Below are 21,422 nucleotides of genomic sequence, written 5' to 3'. Positions count from 1 at the left end.
TAGAAATTACATCTGAATGTGATAACTAAAAAAAGTGGACAAACGATGATGAATGGACCCCTAAATTACTTACACTAATTGTTCTAAATTAGGGCATAGCCAGATGGGAAATGGGTTTAGAGCTCATCTTGTCTAAAACAATGATTATCCAATGTCTACAAGTTATTAGTGGACAATGTCAGAAATCACTTATAGTCAGTGATGTGTATGGGTTATGTTTATAATATTCATGAATAAAGTTAAGAGAAATTGGGCACATATTAAAGTCATATTACATTGGCATGATCATTGTGGCTCTTACCTGGGGAACAGCTCCCCGCGCAGTCCTCCACCAGACTTCTGTAAACAGGAACAGGGGGATAAAATCAGACAAACATAAAAACATAGCCCACCACATGCAGATTCCAGAGTAGTGAATCTAGACCCAGCAAAACTTCCCCATGTCTTGTTGTGGTCACCACGCTGCAGTATGAGTGGAGTTTTAGCTATATAAATATAAGCCATATAGTATGTAATACTGGACCAACAGACACCTCCACGATAAATGTATATGTTGCAATGGAATGGCTTTGTTTTGCATGCTTAGGACAAATTATGAACAGAACTCATTATCTGTTAAGCAGAATTTGGAATGCCTCAATCTGCTTTCTGTTATAAATCTTAGGTCACCCATCAGCTAATTTAGAATTGTTCTGCTCATCCCCGAAAACCAAAACACACAACACGACTTGCACGCACACCCTGCAGTGAATGGTGGCACACTGTGGCCTATTCTGTGGTTCCCATTTATTTTCTGCATATCTCTAACCCTCCCCTTCTGCCACAGTGTGGGATCCCCCATGCAGGGCCTGGCAGCGGTAACATGGATCATACGGTTCAACAATCAGAGCTGTCATCCTGTATCCACCAGAAGAGTGGCTCAAGGGTCATGGACGTAAGGATGGAGCTAAAGGGACCCTGCTGGGAAGAGAAAGGAGGGTGAGTGTATGTGTCCGGTGAAGTGTATGTAATGTAGGGACAGATAAAACTTGGATACAGTATGTATGCTGTAAGCTAAGATGGGGACGTGTCTGTCAATGTGGGTAGTGTGGATGTCTAACTTGTGGATATTACAAGTGTCTGCAAAGCTTGCACACAGCCTGCACCTAGCATCGCATACTATGGCTCACCTAACTGTAGGCAGTAGTGACAAGAATTACCACCAACACAAAGTGAAAAAACAGTTTAAATGGTTGAACCTCATGAGATTCAACAAAACATATTACTTTTACAGGATTCATGTCATGATGTTGTTCACCCAAGAAAATAAAACCTTCATGTGTTTTTTCCATTTAAATATTTGAGACTGAAGGCACTCAGCACTATAAACTAATTAAAAACAGCCTGTGTAGCAGAACAAATACAAACTGCACAATCTAGATTATGAGATTATAGACTCTACTGATTAAATAACCCTGTAATCCTTGCAGCAGTATTTTTCTGGGCTATTTATCATTATTAAAAATAAATAAAAATTGCCGGGGCAGACGAGCACTGCTTAGCTTTCCCTTGATAGCCAGCAAGTCCATGTCACTACTGCTCCTCCGTGACTTGGCATTGCCAGATAACACTGGCATTGTATTCTAAGGCTTCCAAGTGCAGATTTGTTAAAAATGAAAATATAAAATGGTAGGCCCCTATATCTTCAGAAAGCATCAATAATTGCCTGTCTAGCCTAATCCTTACAAGAATGTACCTGCCATCAGAGGCTACTCATTAGCCGGTTAAATTAGTAATAAAAACATGCACATTTCTGCCAACAGGTGTGTGCGGACCCCATGGAGCTGCATAGTAATGTGCTTCTGGCTGGGTAGTGGCTAAGCTACAGTAGGTGCACCTCACTGCCAGATGAGCTTCTGCCTCAAATATCATGTCCTGCCATGGCAACGAGAAATTGCTAAAGACATTTCTATTCTGCTGGGTTGTTGGGGATAAGCTTGAAGCTAAGGCTATCCTCTAGTGCTCTTACCTTAACACCATTGTTGTTTAATGAAGGGGGTGGAGGAGCTGCGTTGGACTCCTGTCCTCTTTGGCTGTTTTTGTTGGTCGGTCTCTGTTCCATGGCATTCTGCCTGTAATTTGGTTGCTGAAGGTTGTCAGATGTGTCCAGTAGATCACTGGCACTGTGTGCACTGCGCATGCTGGACGGCCTGCAGAGAGGGCCCAGTATTGTCAAGATTGCACGCAAAACATGTTAAAAGTCAATTTCTGTATGATCACGCTAAATTAAGAAATGCTTGCAAGATATACCACTGAATATAAAGACTAGACCCGTCTCTAAATATCTGTCTTACCTGGAATGGTGGTCTGTGTCCAAGGATCTTACATAAGCCTCGGGGAACCAGCCAGTCCTGTGTGGATAACAAAGGAGGAACAGTTAGTGATCATTTCCCATCTTATACATATTGGCCCTCATTCCGAGTTGTTCGCTCGCTAGCTGCTTTTATCAGCTGTGCAAACGCTAAGCCGCCGCCCCCTGGGAGTGTATTTTAGCTTAGCAGAAGTGCGAACGAAAGGATCGCACAGCGGCTACAAAATAAATTTGTGCAGCTTCAGAGTAGCTCCAGACCTACTCCTAGCTTGCGATCACTGCAGACTAATTAGTTCCTCTTTTGACATCATGAACACGCCCTGCATTCAGCTAGCCACGCCTACGTTTTACCAGTCACGCCTGCGTTTTTATCTGGCACGCCTGCGTTTTTTCACTCACTCCCTGACACCCAGAAACACCCACTTCCTGTCAATCACTCTGCGGTCAGCAGTGCAACTGAAAAGCGTCGCTAGACCTTGTGTGAAACTACATCGTTTGTTGTAATAGTACGACGCGCGTGCGCATTGTGCCGCATACGCATGCGCAGAACTGACTTTTTTTGCCTAATCGCTGCGCTGCGAATGAATGCAGCTAGAGAAACAACTCGAAATGACCACCATTGTTCCCAGCACTCTATAATGTTTCATAGCTGCAATATATCCCAGCTGTTGGACTTCAGCAGAATGCCATTACTCCTTGATGGTATCACTGTGTATAACAATTTCATCCCTCCATAAGTTGTTATATAATAATCCTTTTAGATGCTTAGGCCCAACATATTATAGTGCCATGTGTTACCAATCCTGTGTTCTCTAGAAGATATTTGGATTTTCAAGTCCAAAAATCTTGTTTTATTTCAGCTTATACTTCATATAGGAAGCTGGACTTCTATTTAAATAAATAGACCTTTCATTTTGCAACCGTAATATTACAAAAGGCTGTGCAAAACCTGGAGCATACGGCTAAGCAGGGACATGCTGTGAGTTAAATAGCTCAGGAGGCATTGGCTACCACCAGAGCCAGATTTACATGCAATATATGAGCCAAAGCGTACATCGGGGCATTATACACAGGTGCAGCAGTATAAACTCCTGGAAATTTGGCGAGTTTTGATCAGAGACGTGCAAAAAAGTTAGCCAGGTGAGGCACTGCCTCACCTGCCATAGACTAGTTTTTACTCCAGAGTTTTGGCTTTAAAAATTATTAGAATAATGCAAAGAAGATATTTCAAAAATATTCTTTGTATTTTTCACATTCTTTATGCAGTCAAAACTCTTGTACAAATGTTAGTATGACAGGAAAGGCTCTGCCTCACCTGCCTCACCCCACCGCACGTCACTAATGTATTCACAAGATTTCCCCAGTATCCGATACCTCTTGTGGAATATTTTGTGCACTCTGTTGGAAAATGTTGTACAACGTGACTGATAATAATAATTTTTTTTCTTCTTGCACAGATCCAGGGCCAATCCATGTATCTATGCCTATGTAAATTCGCCACAGTAATACATTCTCTAAACCCGACTCACGTGGATAGACCCTCAAGTCTCCCATATAGCCAGCCATTCTGAGCTTCTGGTACCAGCACCGTAATCACATCGCCTTTTGAAAATTGCAGCATGGTGCGGTTTCCTCCTGGGTTGTGGTCTACAATTGCTTGAACCCTCCTATTTCCTGCACTGACTGCAGCCGCTACCACTGCAGCTACTGCCACCTCACCGAAGGAACTAGAACGGCCACGAACATTGCTCAAGGATCCTGCAACAGAAATGAATAAGTAATTTTAAGAGACAATTACTGAAATATATGTATACAGGTTGAGTATCTCTTATCCAAAATGCTTGGGACCAGAAGTGTTTTGGATATTGGATTTTTCCGTATTTTGGAATAATTGCGTACCATAATGAGATATTATGGCGATGGGACCTAAGTCTAAGCACAGAATGCATTTATGTTTCATATACATCTTATATACACAGCCTGAAGGTCATTTTAGCCAATATTTTTAATAACTTTGCACATTAAACAAAGTATGTGTACATACACACAATTCATTTGTTTCATATACACCTTTTACACACAGCCTGAAGGTCATTTAATACAATATTTTTTATAATTTTGTGTATTAAACAAAGTTTGTGTACATTGCGACATCAGAAAACAAAGGTTTCACTATGTCACTCTCACTCAAAAAATTCCGTATTTCGGAATATTTGGATATGGGATACTCAACCTGTACTAAAGAGTAGTTTTACATGCAAGAACACAGTAACAACATTTTATAGTTAATTATTTACAAAAATTATTGATATAGTACCTACATATTATGCTGAGCTTTACAGAGAATATATAATCATTCATATCTGTGCCTGCCACAGTGGAGCTTACACTCTATGGGGGTAATTCAGAGTTAATCGCAGCAGCAAATTTGTTAGCACTTGGGCAAAACCATGGTGGTCATTCCGAGTTGTTAGCTTGTTGCCGATTTTCGCTATATTGCGATTAGTCGCTTACTGCGCATGCGCAAGGTTCGCAGAGCGCATGCGGTTAGTTATTTTACACAAAAGTTAGGTATTTTACCTACGGCATAACAAGGATTTTTCATCGTTCTGGTGATCGTAGTGTGATTGACAGGAAGTGGGTGTTTCTGGGCGGAAACTGGCCATTTTCTGGGAGTGTGTGAAAAAACGCTGGCGTTTCTGGGAAAAACGTGGGAGTGTCTGAAGAAACGGGGGAGTGTCTGGGCGAATGCTGGGTGTGTTTGTGACGTCAAACCAGGAACGAAACTGACTGAACTGATCGCAATGGCTGAGGAGGTCTGGAGCTACTCAGAAACTGCTAAGAAATTTCTATTCGCAATTCTGCGAATCTTTCGTTCGCAATTCTGCTAAGCTAAGATACACTCCCAGAGGGCGGCGGCTTAGCGTGTGCAATGCTGCTAAAAGCAGCTAGCGAGCGAACAACTCGGAATGAGGGCCCATGTGCACTGCAGGGGGGGGCAGATATATCATTTGCAGAGACATTTAGATTTGGGTGGGTTATTTTGTTTCTGTGCAGGGTAAATACTGGCTGATTTATTTTTACACTGCAATTTAGATTTCAGTTTGAACACACCCCACCCAAATCTAACTCACTCTGCACATGTTGTATCTGCCCCCCCCCCCCCCCCCCCCCCTGCAATGAACATGGTTTTGCCCAACTGCTCACAAATTTGCTAATGCGATCAACTCTGAATTAGGCCCTATGGGGGTAATTCTGAGTTGATCGCAGCAGGAACTTTGTTAGCAGTTGGGCAAAACCATGTGCACTGCAGGGGAGGCAGATATAACATGTGCAGAGAGAGTTAGATTTGGGTGCTGTGTGTTCAATCTGCAATCTAAATAAAGCAGCCAGTATTTGCACAGAAACAAAATAACCCACCCAAATCTAACTCTCTCTGCACATGTTATATCTGCCTCCCCTGCAGTGCACATGGTTTTGCCCAACTGCTAACAAAATTGCTGCTGCGATCAACTCAGAATTAGGCCCAATATTCCCTACCACATAGACATACACACTACAGTTAATTGCATCAGATGCCAGTTAACTTAACAGTGTATCATTAGAGTGTGAGAAAAAATTGAAGCACCCAGAAGAAGTCAATGTAAACATAATGAGAAGATACAAGCTATACACAGATACGCCATTGTCAGAACTGAACCCATAACCCCAGTGCTGCGAGGCGGCAAGGCTAACCATTGTGTCACCATATTGCACATTTTATAATGTAATCACTTGCATTATCTACAGCACAGGATACCAGCGTCGTAACTACGTGTGTGCCAGGTGTGCCTGGCCCACAGCGCAGTTGCCCTGAGGGCGCAATGGCCAGCGGCTTGTAATGAGTCAAATTTACTTATTACAAGCTGCCTCTGCTGTGTGTGCCGCGCTGGTGAAGCCGGTCCGGAGGCAGGGGAGGAGAGCAGCAGCGTCGGAGGCAGTGGAGAAGGAGGAGGAGGGAGGGGGACTGGAGGGGTTCCTTCATCCCAGCATCCACAGCAGCGGCGGGCAGCCAATACAGAAGGAGAGGGGACTGCTGCTGCAGTGCCTCTACCAATTACATAGCGCTGCTGCGGCTCCAGTCCCCCTCCCTCCTCCTCCCCTGCCCGGGATCTGCCAGCACGAGGAGCCTGACTGCCAGCAGGGAGAGATGGTATCTCTCTCTCTCTCTCTCTCTCTCTCTCTCTATTTCTCTATTCTGGCTGCTGTAACATGTAAAAAGGGGGACTGGCTGCCGTACTGTGTAAAAAGGGGACGCTGTCTGCCGTAATGTGTAAAAAGTGGACACTGTCTGCCATATGTGTAAAAAGGGGACGCTGTCTGCTGTAATGTGTAAAAAGGGGACGCTGTCTGCCGTAATGTGTAAAAAAGGGGACGCTGTCTGCCGTAATGTGTAAAAATAAGAATTTACTTACCGATAATTCTATTTCTCGTAGTCCGTAGTGGATGCTGGGGACTCCGTCAGGACCATGGGGTTTAGCGGCTCCGCAGGAGACAGGGCACAATAATAAAAGCTTTAGGATCAGGTGGTGTGCACTGGCTCCTCCCCCTATGACCCTCCTCCAAGCCTCAGTTAGGATACTGTGCCCGGACGAGCGTGCATAATAAGGAAGGATATTGAATCCCGGGTAAGACTCATACCAGCCACACCAATCACACCGTACAACCTGTGATCTGAACCCAGTTAACAGTATGATAACAACGAAGGAGCCTCTGAAAAGATGGCTCACAACAAGAATAACCCGATTTTTGTAACAATAACTATGTACAAGTATTGCAGACAATCCGCACTTGGGATGGGCGCCCAGCATCCACTACGGACTACGAGAAATAGAATTATCGGTAAGTAAATTCTTATTTTCTCTAACGTCCTAAGTGGATGCTGGGGACTCCGTCAGGACCATGGGGATTATACCAAAGCTCCCAAACGGGCGGGAGAGTGCGGATGACTCTGCAGCACCGAATGAGAGAACTCCAGGTCCTCCTCAGTCAGGGTGTGCCCCTGACCAAGTAGCAGCTCGGCAAAGTTGTAAAGCCGAGACCCCTCGGGCAGCCGCCCAAGATGAGCCCATTTCCTTGTGGAATGGGCTTTTACTGATTTTGGCTGTGGCAAGCCTGCCACAGAATGTGCAAGCTGAATTGTACTACAAATCCAGCGAGCAATCGTCTGCTTAGAAGCAGGAACACCCATCTTGTTGGGTGCATACAGGCTAAACAGCGAGTCAGATTTTCTGACTCCAGTCGTCCTGGAAACATATATTTTCAGGGCCCTGACAACGTCAAGTAACTTGGAGTCCTCCAAGTCCCTAGTAGCCGCAGGTACCACAATAGGTTGGTTCATGTGAAAAACAGAAAACACCTTAAGGAGAAATTGAGGACGAGTCCTCAATTCTGCCCTGTCAGAATGAAAAATTAAGTAAGGGCTTTTATATGATAAAGCCGCCCATTCTGACACACGCCTGGCTGAAGCCAGGGCTAATAGAATCTTCACCTTCCATGTGAAATATTTTAATTCCACAGTGGTGAGTGGATCACCAATGTGACTTTAGGAAACTCAAAACAACATTGAGATCCCAAGGTGCCACTGGGGGCACAAAAGGAGGCTGTATATGCAGTACCCCTTTTACAAACGTCTGAACTTCAGGCACTGAAGCCAGTTCTTTCTGGAAGAAATTTGACAGGGTCGAAATTTGAACCTTAATGGACCCTAATTTTAGGCCCATAGACAGTCCTGTTTTCAGGAAATGTAGGAAACGACCCAGTTGGAATTCCTCTGTAGGGACCTTCTTGGCCGTGGTGCAACATATTTTCGCCAAATGCGGTGAAAATGTTTTGCGGTTACATCCTTCCTGGCTTCGACCAGGGTAGGGATGACTTCATCTGGAATGCCCTTTCAGGATCCGGCGTTCAACTGCCATGCCGTCAAACGCAGCCGCAGTAAGTCTTGGAACAGACAAGGCCCCTGCTGGAGCAGGTCCTTTCTTAAAGGTAGAGGCCACGGTTCTTCCGTGAGCATCTCTTGAAGTTCCGGGTACCAAGTCCTTCTTGACCCATCCGGAACCACGAGTATCGTTCTTACTCATCTCCTTCTTATGATTCTCAGTACTTTTGGTATGAGATGCATAGGAGGGAACACATACCCTGACTGGTACACCCACAGTGTTACCAGAGCGTCCACCGCTATTGCCTGAGGGTCCCTTGACCTGGCGCAATATTTGTCTAGTTTTTTGTTCAGGCGGGACGCCATCATGTCCACCTTTGGTTTTTCCCAACGGTTTACAATCATGTGGAAGACTTCCCGCTGAAGTCCCCACTCTCCCGGGTGGAGGTTACGCCTGCTGAGGAAGTTTGCTTCCCAGTTTTCCACTCCCGGAATTAACACTGCTGAGAGTGTTATCACATGATTTTTCGCCCAGCGAAGAATCCTTGCAGTTTCTGCCATTTCCCTCCTGCTTCATGTGCCGCCCTGTCTGTTTACGTGGGCGACTGCCGTGATGTTGTCCCACTGGATCAATACCGGCTGACCTTGAAGCAGAGGTCTTGCTAAGCTTAGAGCCTTGTAAATTGCCCTTAGCTCCAGTATATTTATGTGGAGAGAAGTCTCCAGACTTGATCACACTCCCTGGAAATTTTTTCCTTGTGTGACTGCTCCCCAGCCACTCAGGCTGGCATCCGTGGTCACCAGGACCCAGTCCTGAATGTCGAATCTGCGGCCCTTTCATAGATGAGCACTCTGCAGCCACCGCAGAAGAAAACACCCTTGTCCTTGGAGACAGGGTTGTCCGCTGATGCATCTGAAGATGCGATCCGGACCATTTTCCCAGCAGATTCCACTGAAAGGTTCTTGCGTGAAATCTACCGAATGGGATCGCTTTGTAAGAAACCACCATTTTTCACAGGACCCTTGTGCAATGATGCACTGATACTTTTCCTGGTTTTAGGAGGTTCCTGACTAGCTCGGATAACTCCCTGATCTTCTTCTCCGGGAGAAAACATCCTTTTCTGGACTGTGTCCAGAATCATTCCTAGGAACATTAGACGTGTCGTCGGAAAAAGCTGCGATTTTGGAATATTTAGAATCCACTCGTGCTGTCGTAGAACTACTTGAGATAGTGCTACTCCGACCGCCAACTGTTCTCTGGACCTTGCCCTTATCAGGAAAGCGTCCATATTTCTTTTAGGAAGAATCATCATTTCGGCCATTACCATGGTAAAGACCCGGGGTGCCGTGGACAATCCAAACGGCAGCGTCTGAACTGATAGTGACAGTTCTGTACCACGAACCTGAGATACCCTTGGTGAGAAGGGCAAAATTTGGACATGTAGGTAAGCGTCCCTGATATCCAGTGACACCATATCGTCCTGGTTCGCTATCACTGCTCTGAGTGACTCCATCTTGATTTGAACCCTTGTATGTAATTGTTCAAATCTTTTAGATCTCACCGAGCCGTTTGGCTTCAGTACCACAATATAGTGTGGAATAATACCCCTTCCCTTGTTGTAGGAGGGGTACTTTGATTATCACCTGCTGGGAATACAGCCTGTGAATTTTTTTCCAATACTGCCTCCCTGTCGGAGGGAGACGTTGGTAAAGCAGACTTCAGGAACTTGTGAGGGGAAGACGTCTCGAATTTCCAATGTACACCTGGGATACTACGTGTAGGATCCAGGAGTCCACTTGCGAGTGAGCCCACTGCGTGCTGAAACTCTTGAGATGACCCCCCACCGCACCTGAGTCCGCTTGTATGGCCCCAGCGTCATGCTGCGGACTTGGCAGAAGCTGTGGAGGACTTCTGTTCCTGGGAATGGGCTGCCTGCTGCAGTCTTCTTCCCTTTCCTCTAACCCTGGGCAGATATGACTGGCCTTTTGCCCGCCTGCCTTTATGGGTACGAAAGGACTGAGACTGAAAAGACTGTGTCCTTTTCTGCTGAGATGTGACTTGGGGTAACAAAAGTGGATTTTCCAGCTGTTGCCATGGCCACCAGGTCCCATGGACCGCCCCTTTATACGGCAATACTTCCATGTGCCGTCTGGAATCTGCATCACCTGACCACTGTCGTGTCTATAAACATCGTCTGGCAGATATGGACATCACATCTACTCTTGATGCCAGAATGCAAATATCCCTCTGCGCATCTCGCATATATAGAAATGCATCCTTAAAATGCTCTATAGTCAATAAAATATTGTTCCTGTCAAGGGTATCAATATTTTCAGTCAGGAAATCCGACCAAGCCCCCCCAGCGCTGCACATCCAGGCTGAGGCGATTGCTGGTCGTAGTATAACACCAGTATGTGTGTATATACTTTTTAGGATATTTTTCAGCTTCCTATCAGCTGGCTCTTTGAGGGCGGCCGTATCTGGAGACGGTAACGCCACTTGTTTTTATAAGCGTGTGAGCGCCTTATCCACCCTAAGGTGTGTTTCCCAACTCGCCCTCACTTCTGGCGGGAAAGGGTATACCTCCAATAATTTTCTATCGGAGGAAACCCACGTATCATCACACACTTTAATTTATCTGATTCAGGAAAAACTACAAGTAGATTATTCCCACCCTACATAATACCCTTATTTGTGGTACTTGTAGTATCAGAAATATGTAACACCTCCTTCATTGCCCTTAACATGTAACATGTGGCCCTAAAGGAAAATACGTTTGTTTCTTCACCGTCGACACTGAAGTCAGTGTCCGTGTCTGTGTCGACCAACTGAGGTAAATGGGCGTTTTTACAAGCCCCTGACGGTGTCTGAGACGCCTGGACAGGTACTAATTTGTTTGCCGGCCGTCTCATGTCGTCAACCGACCTTGCATCGTGTTGACATTATCACGTAATTCCTAAATAAGCCATCCATTCCGGTGTCGACTCCCTAGAGAGTGACATCACCAATACAGGCAATTTGCTCCGCCTCCTCACCAACATCGTCCTCCTACATGTCGACACACACGTACCGACACACAGCACACACACAGGGAATGCTCTGATAGAGGACAGGACCCCACTAGCCCTTTGGGGAGACAGAGGGAGAGTTTGCCAGCACACACCAAAAACGCTATAATTATACAGGGACAACCCCTTATACAAGTGTTTTCCCTTATAGCATTTTCACATATGTAATCATATCGCCAAATAAGTGCCCCCCCTCTCTGTTTTAACCCTGTTTCTGTAGTGCAGTGCAGGGTAGAGCCTGGGAGCCTTCCTCACAGCAGAGCTGAGCAGGAAAATGGCGCCGTGTGCTGAGGAGAATAGGCCCCGCCCCCTAAAACGGCGGGCTCTTCTCCCGGAGTTTGTGAGATCTGGCAGGGGTTAAATACATCCATATAGCCTCAAGGGCTATATGTGATGTATTTTAGCCATAAAAAAGGTATAATACATTGCTGCCCAGGGCGCCCCCCCCAGCGCCCTGCACCCTCAGTGACCGCTGGTATGAAGTGTGCTGACAACAATGGCGCACAGCTGCAGTGCTGTGCGCTACCTTATGAAGACTGAAAGTCTTCTGCCGCCTGTTTCTGGACCTCTGGACCTCTTCAACTTCGGCATCTGCAATGGGGGTCGGCGGCACGGCTCCGGGACGAACCCCAGGGTGAGACCTGTGTTCCGACTCCCTCTGGAGCTAATGGTGTCCAGTAGCCTAAGAAGCAAATCCATCCTGCACGCAGGTGAGTTTACTTCTCTCCCCTAAGTCCCTCGTAGCAGTGAGCCTGTTGCCAGCAGGACTCACTGAAAATAAAAAACCTAACTTAAACTTTTATTCTAAGCAGCTCAGGAGAGCCACCTAGATTGCACCCTTCTCGGCCGGGCACAAAGATCTAACTGAGGCTTGGAGGAGGGTCATAGGGGGAGGAGCCAGTGCACACCACCTGATCCTAAAGCTTTTATTATTGTGCCCTGTCTCCTGCGGAGCCGCTAAACCCGGAGTCCCCAGCATCCACTTAGGACGTTAGAGAAAAGGGGACGCTGTCTGCCGTAATGTGTAAAAAGGAGGACGCTGTCTGCTGTAATGTGTAAAAAGGGGACGCTGTCTGCCGTAATGTGCAAAAAGGGGGACGCTGTCTGCCGTAATGTGTAAAAGGGGACTTTCTGCGGTAATGTGTAAAAGGGGCTCTACCTGGTTTAGTGGCACTACTGTGCAGCGTAATTTGAATAATGGAGACTACTGTGCACCGTAGTATGAATTGGTATTATTTTGTGGCCACGCCCCTTCCCCATAAAGCCACGCCCCTATATATTTTCAAGCACGCCCTGCCCCTATCTTGCATGGAGTGGGCGCCAATTCCGTTTCTTGCACACAGCGCTAAAATGCCTAGTTACGGCACTGCAGGATACCGTACATTTAAGATGGTAGGATAAGTTTTTTGGCCTTTAGCTCACCAACAGATGGCGTACGTTGCAGTCCTGTCTTGGCAGTCTCAGCTGGACGGTTCACCATGGATAGGACATCTACCACAGATCTTGGCATCTAAAGTAGACAATTATAATTATTTGGGAACAGTGGGGTCTATTTACTAAGCCTTGGATGGAGATAACGTGAATAGAGATAAAGTACCAGTCAACCAGCTCCTAACTATCATTTTTTAAACCCAGCCTGTGACATGCCAGGTAGTTGCTGATTGGCTGGTACTTTATCTCCGTGCACTTTATCTCCATCCAAGGCTTAGTAAATAGACCTCTATGTCTCTAAATATTAATAGAATGAAAATAATAGTAAATGTTATTTCTGCAATATAAGATGCTTTTAGGAGTGTCTGGGTGTGGACTGTTCACAAGGAATGGAACCTTAGTACTGTCACACTTTAAGGTGGTGCCAGACTTTACTGAGTGTTATGTTTATGCTTATGAGAACCTCAGCAAATGCTTTCACACTGCAAAACTCAAGCTCTTATTGCGGTCATTCACTAATATTTTGATATCTTAGTGTTCATTCTAGCACCCTACCCTGTTACAACCAGTGCAGTTCCTCTTTCCTGTCTGGGGTGTCGCTCTCTTCTCTGGTGCTTCTACCACGCTCTGGTCTGTATCTCAGTGCTGAAATACAGACCAGAGTGTGCTAGAAGCACCAGAGCATAGAGCAATACCCCAGGCAGAAAAGAGGAATGCACAGGCTGTGACAGGTGCAGGTTGCTAGAATCAATACTAATATCTATATGCTGTGGACCTATGACTTGTGCACATAGAGCCTGATTCAGAGATGGACTCAAATTAAATTGCAAGTGCTGTTTTTTCCCGCTTCGTAACTGCTATCTGAAAGTGGAGCTTCCACCCAGAAATGAAAACAGGCAACATGTTTCTGTAGGTAAGAGCTTGCAACTGATGTCAGATACACACCCCTGCGTTTTTGCAACCACTCCCCACCACCTCTTCCAAATGGTCCCTTCCTGTCAGTCAACAAAATCCTCATTGCCAGCGGGATTTCAGCAGCACCTTGGCACATGCACAATGCAATCACGGCACATGCTCAATCTGCCAAAAATCGCTCAGTAGCGTGGAACATTGGCTTAATCTGGCCCATAGACTGTGGTTAGATTGGTACCTATGTTATACTTCCTTAAATATTATTCTTTATTATAGTGAGTCTGTTGAGATATGTGTTTACTATTGGTGATGTATGGCAGAGTCATAGTATACACCATAGAATCCCCCTCAAAGTAATGAAACAGCACAGTACTTATCTAGGGGAGTATCGAGGATCAATATATATATATATATATATATATACACATATAGTGAATGTACAGCCATGCTCACATTTATGCATGTAACAGACTCTGGGCATACAGATCACCAGCCGGCGACTGTATGAAGACATCGGTGCAGGTTACAAGCAGTGACTGGGGCGTGGAAACCAGTATGTTACAGGGTCTCACTGAGATACTGTAAGTGGAACATATCTGTGTCCCACTGTGGTACTCTTACTCAGTGTCACGATGGCGCTGCGTATTCACAGAAGACCAGACATTGGCCATCTTGGTAAATGATTTGCTGCCTCCCCAAAGAAGCATCATGGAGACTGCACAGTAGTGCTCTTCAGGTTTCAACAAAGTCAACTTGCCATACTCAGAGAGCACAGAATTTGTGTCTTCTTACCATATTCATGGAGTCCCTTGGGCTTGTGGTTTGCCGACTAGGTGTATAACTCTGAGACTGAGAAACTGGGGCATTCTGAGCTCTGCTTATATCAATCTGTTCTTTCCATGTGGACACCCGTGTGTTCAGCAGCCCCTGTGCCTAAAAGCAAGGTGAGATCTAAGTTCAATAAACATAAAGACATTAGACAGTTCAATCGCTCTTTCGCTCTTTTTAGAAGTGACAAACCTTACATTAATTCATTAATCGTCTTTATATTACAGTTTGATGTGCAAAGCTTGAACTGAAATGCACATTTTGGTAAGGCGTGTAAAAAGCTTAAAAATTAATTCCTTAAATTGTCGTACCTTTAGGCTGGGTACACACTAGAGCGATATCAGGATGATTTGCCATTACGTAACGTCAAATTATGTACATTGTCTAGAATGTGTGCACAATTGAGCGCTCCCGCAGGTCGCCTACGACATCCCCTGGTTACCTGTGCTGCAGGTTAAACAGATGATATTTTATATAATCTGATGCACAATGTGTAGTGTGTACGACCAACCAGACGACCACATGATATGTCGGTCCGATTTGGTCTCTGAAGACTGTACAGCTCATGATTAAAATTAGTCAGTGATCGTTCTCGTGTGTACAGGAGCAGCAATAAATTGTATATGATCAAACGATACCATGTATTAATTCAGTCATTGGCAAAGTTGTACAGTATGTACGCTCAATATCACTTGTTCTGGGCTCAAAAACCAGACCAATTTCTGATCGACGTGGTGTGTACATGGCCTCAGTCTCCAGGGCCGCCATCAGGGGGGGTCTGCTTGTACTGGAGTCCCGGGCCCAGACAGACAGAGAGGAGGGGGGGGGGGGCGCTACTACCATCCGCCAGCCTTCCCGCTTGCTACTACTACCTGCCGTCCGCTACTACCGCTTGACCTTCCACTACTTCCATCAGTCCTCCTGCACGCTATTACTGATATGCACTTAACTGAGAGGGGGCCCCTGTCCTACCAAACGTCCGTGACTACTTGGTCACTCCATCCTCCTTTCTAACGTTCGGGTCCCGGTGGCTGGCGGGAAGGTGAATCCGGGACACTGAGCGCTGAGCGGGGACAGGGGAGCAGCACCGCTTAATCATATTGTGTAAGTCCTGTGACAGAGCTGCTGTCTCAGCATACACTATGTGTTCTAGAAGTGTTGCTGGCTTCTGTGCATGCGGGAAACTCTGGTGGGTAAAACTGAATCATTTGCCGGAGCACATACGATTGGTTACCATCATTGCCTACATCTGAGCGGCGCTGAAAACGGCAGGTGATTGATGTTCCGATCATGGAGAGATCTAGTTGGACTGCACTTTTATTGGAGTGCAACTGCATGTGGAGGTGCTCACAATTGGCATCCGTCATATCTGCAAATGTGAGATCTGTACACACAGCTCACTGGAGCCAGATACTGGTGTACCCAGTGCTGAAAGTAGGGTGGTACGGGGTGGTATAGAGTACCATTAAGAAATATGGTGGTGGTACACAGTACCACCAGCCCACCACTGGGGCATAATGTTTAAGAGGCATTTTTGTGTGTGGGACATAAAATGGTGTCAGTGGCATAACTGTTTGTGGCGTAATATGTAATAGGCATTACGGCATGTGGCATAATATGTAAGGCATTACGGTGTGGCATAATGTGTAATGGGCATTACGGTGTGTGGCATAATGTGTAATAAGCATTACGGTGTGTGGCATAATGTGTAATAAGCATTACAGTGTGTGGCAAAATGTGTAATGGGCATTACAGTGTTTGCCATAATTTGCAAGGGGCATTACAATGTGTGGCATAATGTGGCCAATTGTCATGTAACCACTCCCCCTCATGCCACGTGACCACGCCCATTTTTTTACTATGATTACCGCTAAGAAAAAATTTCTACTTGCACCACTGGTTGTACCAGAAAATTAACAAACAAGGTAATCCGGAGCACTTGCCTGTTGATAACAGTGAGGTACTATATGTGTACGGTAATCATCACCAGCACTGCTGGGGCTTCAACAGCTATATACCAGCTGTTTTTCTTACCATCCCTCCAGTTATTGTATACATCTGTATTCATAAACTTTCCCAGTGTTTGTTAAGAACTAATCTTTAATAGATAAACTGCTTTTGTGAATTGAATGTTTTTTCACATTTTAGATATATTTAGTTACTATTGTATGAATACATTTTTAATACATTTAATCTGAGACATTGCTTTAAGTTGGTTTTCAGGCGCTGTCTATTTTTTATGTATTGTTGTGAGGCATATTGCCTTTACGGCAGGTGGTTTATCCCTGGTTAGCTGCCTATCAATACCCACTTAATTACTGGAAGGCACGCTAATACTCTATATACTATTAGGTGCCCATCACCCGCTGCCTCTTCCTGTCACCCTCTGCCCATCACCCACTGCCTCTGTCCGTGACCCTCTGCCACCTTTTGCCCAATAACCTCTGCCTCTCCCCATCACCCTCTGCCCATCACCCACTGCCTCTTCCTGTCACCATCTGCCCTTCACCTACTGCCTCTGTCCGTCACACTCTGCCTTTTCCTGTCACCATCTGCCCCTTCACCCACTACCTCTGCTGTCACCCATAACCTCTGCCCATCACCCACTGCCTCTTCCTGTCACCCTCTGCCCATCACCCACTGCCTCTGTCCATCACCCATTGCTTCTCCCTGTCACCCACTGCCTCTCCCTGTCACCTAAATGTAGGGTTGTTGTTATTCTATGGGGATTAGGGCCGTCCCTATTCGGTCCACAAAAATGAGAATCAGTGGATTTCACCATGAGATTCTCAATTTGTCAGTTACCAACCAAATGAAGCCATAGTTAATGTTCTGTATACACTGATTAGCCTTTTTGGGACTTACGGTATACTGAGAAAAAAAATGTATGCCCTTCTGCAATTGTATATTGTGTGTTTGCGCACTGTGTACTTAATACACAATTCCAAAAAAGAGAAAGACAAAAAGATCTCTTCCAGGAGCACTCTTTATCTATGATAATGTATGAATTTATAATGGGTAAGATAATAAAATATCCAGTACTGAACCTTCAAAGAGAGGGAAACATAAGTTACCAATAAAACATAACTTTTAATTATATAATGAAGTATAAAAAAGAACAATCAAGAAAGAAAGTTCTTTCAGGATCAGTGAATTTGTTAATTGGGACACATAGGCCCTCATTCCGAGTTGTTCGCTAGCTGTTTTCGTTCGCTAGCTTCGTGATAAACCCTACAACACCTGGTATTCCCACGGGGTCCCCTCCATGGTACTAACCAGGCCCATTAATTTATTGCTTCCAAGATCAAATGAGATTGGGCAGATTCACTGTGGTATGGTTGTAGGCAGAGCCGTTTCTTGCGGCGGGCGAGGTGTGCATTTGCACGGGGCGCACGCAGAGGCTCTTGGTGGCTCTCTTGGTTTTCCCCCCTCCTCCCCGTCATTTCTACTCTGCTTGGGGGTGCGGAGTTTCGTGTAATGACGCGTTTGCGTTGTGACGTCACAACGCAAACGCGTCATCACGCGAAACACCAACCCACGTACAGAGTAGTAATGACGGGGAAGAGGGGGGAGCCAGGACACGGGCGGGTGGGTAAGAAAGCCAGGAGGAGGGAGATGCGGGTCACAGAGCCGCAGCCCAGAGCGGGAAGCGGGATGTAGAGGACAGCTGGCTGGTGGATGCCGATGCAAATGTAAGTATAACACTCTGTCTCTCTCTCTCCCGCTCCCTCTCTTTGTAGAAGGGGACTCTTGCCTGCCATAATGTGTAAAATTGGAACTTTTGCCTGCCGTCATGTGTAAAATGGGGACACATGCCTGCCGTCATGTGTAAAATGGGTACTCTTGCCTGCCGTCATGTGTAAAATGGGGCCTCTTGCCTGCCGTCATGTGTAAAATGGGGCCTCTTGCCTGCCGTCATGTGTAAAATGGGGACACTTGCCTGCCGTCATGTGTAAAATGGGGACACTTGCCTGCCGTCATTTGTAAAATGGGGCCTCTTGCCTGCCGTCATGTGTAAAATGGGGACTCTTGCCTGCCGTCATGTGTAAAATGGGGACTCTTGCCTGCCGTCATGTGTAAAATGGGGACTCTTGCCTGCCGTCATATGTAAAATGGGGACACTTGCCTGCCGTCATGTGTAAAATGAGGACACTTGCCTGCCGTCATGTGTAAAATGGGACACTTGCCTGCCATCATGTCTAAAATGGGGACACTTGCCTGCCGTCATGTGTAAAATGGGGACACTTGCCTGCCATAATGTGTAAAATGGGGACTCTTTTTTCCACTGTCTTGTAAGTGTGTTCTTGGATGCACACTCTTGTACATTGTGTAGCTGCATTCTTTGATTAATTGCGCACTGTGTTCTGAAATATCTTTGCTACATGTGTAAAATGGGGACACTTGCCTGCCGTAATGTGTAAAATGGGTATTTAATGTATCAAAGGCATTGCGGTGTATGGCATAATATATTTTTTTTATTTTTTTCCTGTGGTCGCCGTGATCAGTCAGTGCAAGGTCAAAAACTGGGGTGTAAGGGTGTCTTTTCAGACGAGGCCACGCCCATTTTAACGAGACCACGCCCATTTTAACGAGACCACACCTCTTGGTGGGAGCGCGCGCGCCTTCGGTGCGTGCATACTTTTTCATTTTATATCTATATGGGGGAAGGGGGGCGCATTTTGAAATCTTGCACTGGGAGCCAAATTGGCTAGAGACAGCCCTGGTTGTAGGATATGAATCACTCAAAGAATCGTTGATGAGAGTTCACGATTAAGCGCAGTATTGAAAGGAGAAAAAGTAAATTATAAAAGGTAATATCATAATAGTACATGTGAAATAAAAAATTTTTTAAAGATAAATGCCAGTAAAAAAGATGGAAATAAGCAAATGTAGGATCTGCTTTCAGTGTTAGGCAGAGGTGTGTACTAGGGCCACCCAAAATGGACACCTACTCTGGATCACTGACGAGAGTCCTGAAAATTAAGTGAGTAATGAGATGAGAGTATATAAGGTCTCACATGTAGATCATATAGTATTTTATACCATAATTACGGTTCAATATCAACATTATCATTCCAGAAGCTTTTTTAGTATCATCACCATCACATGCACAATTAAGAAATTCTCTATTAAATATAAATTTAATTTAATAAAACAGATATTCTGACCTAGAAAGAATTCTCTGTCTCGTTCACTGTTACTCAGTTACAGCTAAAGGTCATGAAGTGTGAAGATAGACAAAGCATGCAACAATATTGCAGGAATGTAACTTCCAATATTTGTGGAAAACACAACTACTTTGGCCGCCGTTTAGAGCTGCGGTCCGGGCAATGCAGGCGTGCCTGGACCGTGCGGGGGGCGGGCCGCTGCGACCTGGACAGCGACGAGTAGCTCCAGTGCGATGCTTTTGTACTCGTGCAGCGGGGTAGGACCTGACATGCGGGGTGGACTAGCCCTGTGCTAGACGTCCCCCCCTTCCCCGCATGTTAGGGAAGCTGATCGTATATTGAATTAGGGCCTATGTGTCCCAATTAACATATTCACTGATCCTGAAAGAACTTTCTTTCTTGATTGTTCTTTTTTATACCTCATTATAGAATTAAAAGTTATGTTTTATTAGTAACCTATGTTTCCCTCTCTTTGAAAGTTCAGTACTGGATATTTTATTATCTTACCCATTATAAATATATACATTATCATCAGTAGCGGATCTTGCCACGGGCAAGCAGGACTTTAGCCCGGGGCGCCGCCTTCCGGAGGGCGCCGGCGCCATCCGGAGGGCGCCGCACCATGGCAAGATCCGCTACTGCCCCAGCTGCCCTCCGCTACTGCCCCCAGCTGCCCGCTGCGAAGGGAACTAGATGCGTAGCGTCTAGTTTCCCTTCATGGAGATGACCTTTACTGTGCGGTGCGCGATGACGTCATCGCGCACAGCACAGCGTTTCAGCGGCGCTACTCTGAACAGGGGGCGTAACTGACCATGCCCCCGGCATGAAGCCATGCCCCCTATTTCCCGCCCGGGGCGCAAAAAGCGCTGGAACCGGCCCTGATTATCATAGATAAAGAGTGCTCCTGGAAGAGATCTTTTTGTCTTCCTCTCTCTTTTTGGGAATTGTGTAGTCTGTATCTACAAATAATTCCGGGAGCACCACCAGTAGAACACTGTATAAAATTTAAGTACTACAGTCCAGAATATTGGTTTTGTATATATATTTCTTATTATACTTACCTATGCTTATTATTACCAGTACAGACTCAGTTTTTTTTTATCTACAGTATATTGCACTGTGTACTTACCAAGAAGGAGTGTACGCAAGTAGGGACGATACAGAATTGTGTTTATCTCAATTGCATCTAAACTTACGACTGACGAGGCATAATGGCTTTGACAGGCTGTTTTCGTGTAGGTAAAGTCTACTGAGGACATGTCAGTGCAACTGAGAACTACAGTATGCCTAGATGTATATACACTAGTGATGAGCGGGTTCGGATCCTCGGGATCCGAACCCCCCCGAACTTCACCCATTTTACACGGGTCCGAGGCAGACTCAGACCCTCCCGCCTTGCTCGGTTAACCCGAGCGCGCCCGAACGTCATCATCCCGCGGTCGGATTCTCGCGAGATTCATATTCTATATAAGGAGCCGCGCGTCGCCGCCATTTTTCACTCGTGCATTGGAGATGATCGTGAGAGGACATGGCTGGCGTCCTCTCAGTTTCTATGTTTAGTGGGCTGCAAATTGTGCTGCAAATATCTGTGCTCAGTGTGCTGCAAGTGCAAATATCTACGTTCTCTGCCTGAAAAACGCTCCATATCTGACTGTGCACAGTGTGCTGCAAATATCTGTGCTCAGTGTGCTAATTGCTTTATTGTGGGGACTGGGGACCAGCAGTATTATATAGTAGGAGGACA

At 45.8% G+C, this 21,422-nt stretch overlaps 1 protein-coding gene and 1 pseudogene across 1 annotated transcript in view; both read right to left on the bottom strand.

Moving 5' to 3' along the window:
• Positions 1 to 21,422, bottom strand: part of BAIAP2L2 (BAR/IMD domain containing adaptor protein 2 like 2) — a 216,787-nt gene that overhangs the window by 4,298 nt on the left and 191,067 nt on the right. Inside the window, exons 8-13 of the mRNA XM_063941534.1 lie at positions 14,475 to 14,615; positions 12,762 to 12,849; positions 3,880 to 4,108; positions 2,334 to 2,390; positions 2,009 to 2,189; positions 302 to 339 (exon numbers count right to left, since the gene is read on the bottom strand). Coding sequence (XP_063797604.1) covers positions 302 to 339; positions 2,009 to 2,189; positions 2,334 to 2,390; positions 3,880 to 4,108; positions 12,762 to 12,849; positions 14,475 to 14,615 — 734 coding nt within the window. The remainder of the gene's footprint in view (positions 1 to 301; positions 340 to 2,008; positions 2,190 to 2,333; positions 2,391 to 3,879; positions 4,109 to 12,761; positions 12,850 to 14,474; positions 14,616 to 21,422) is intronic.
• LOC134958892 (5S ribosomal RNA) lies at positions 17,739 to 17,856 on the bottom strand (annotated as a pseudogene).

The sequence above is a fragment of the Pseudophryne corroboree genome, chromosome 9, assembly GCF_028390025.1.
Source record: "Pseudophryne corroboree isolate aPseCor3 chromosome 9, aPseCor3.hap2, whole genome shotgun sequence".
NCBI lineage: Eukaryota > Metazoa > Chordata > Amphibia > Anura > Myobatrachidae > Pseudophryne > Pseudophryne corroboree.
Note: the sequence above shows the minus strand (reverse complement) of the source record. Positions and strands in the feature narration are given on the sequence as shown.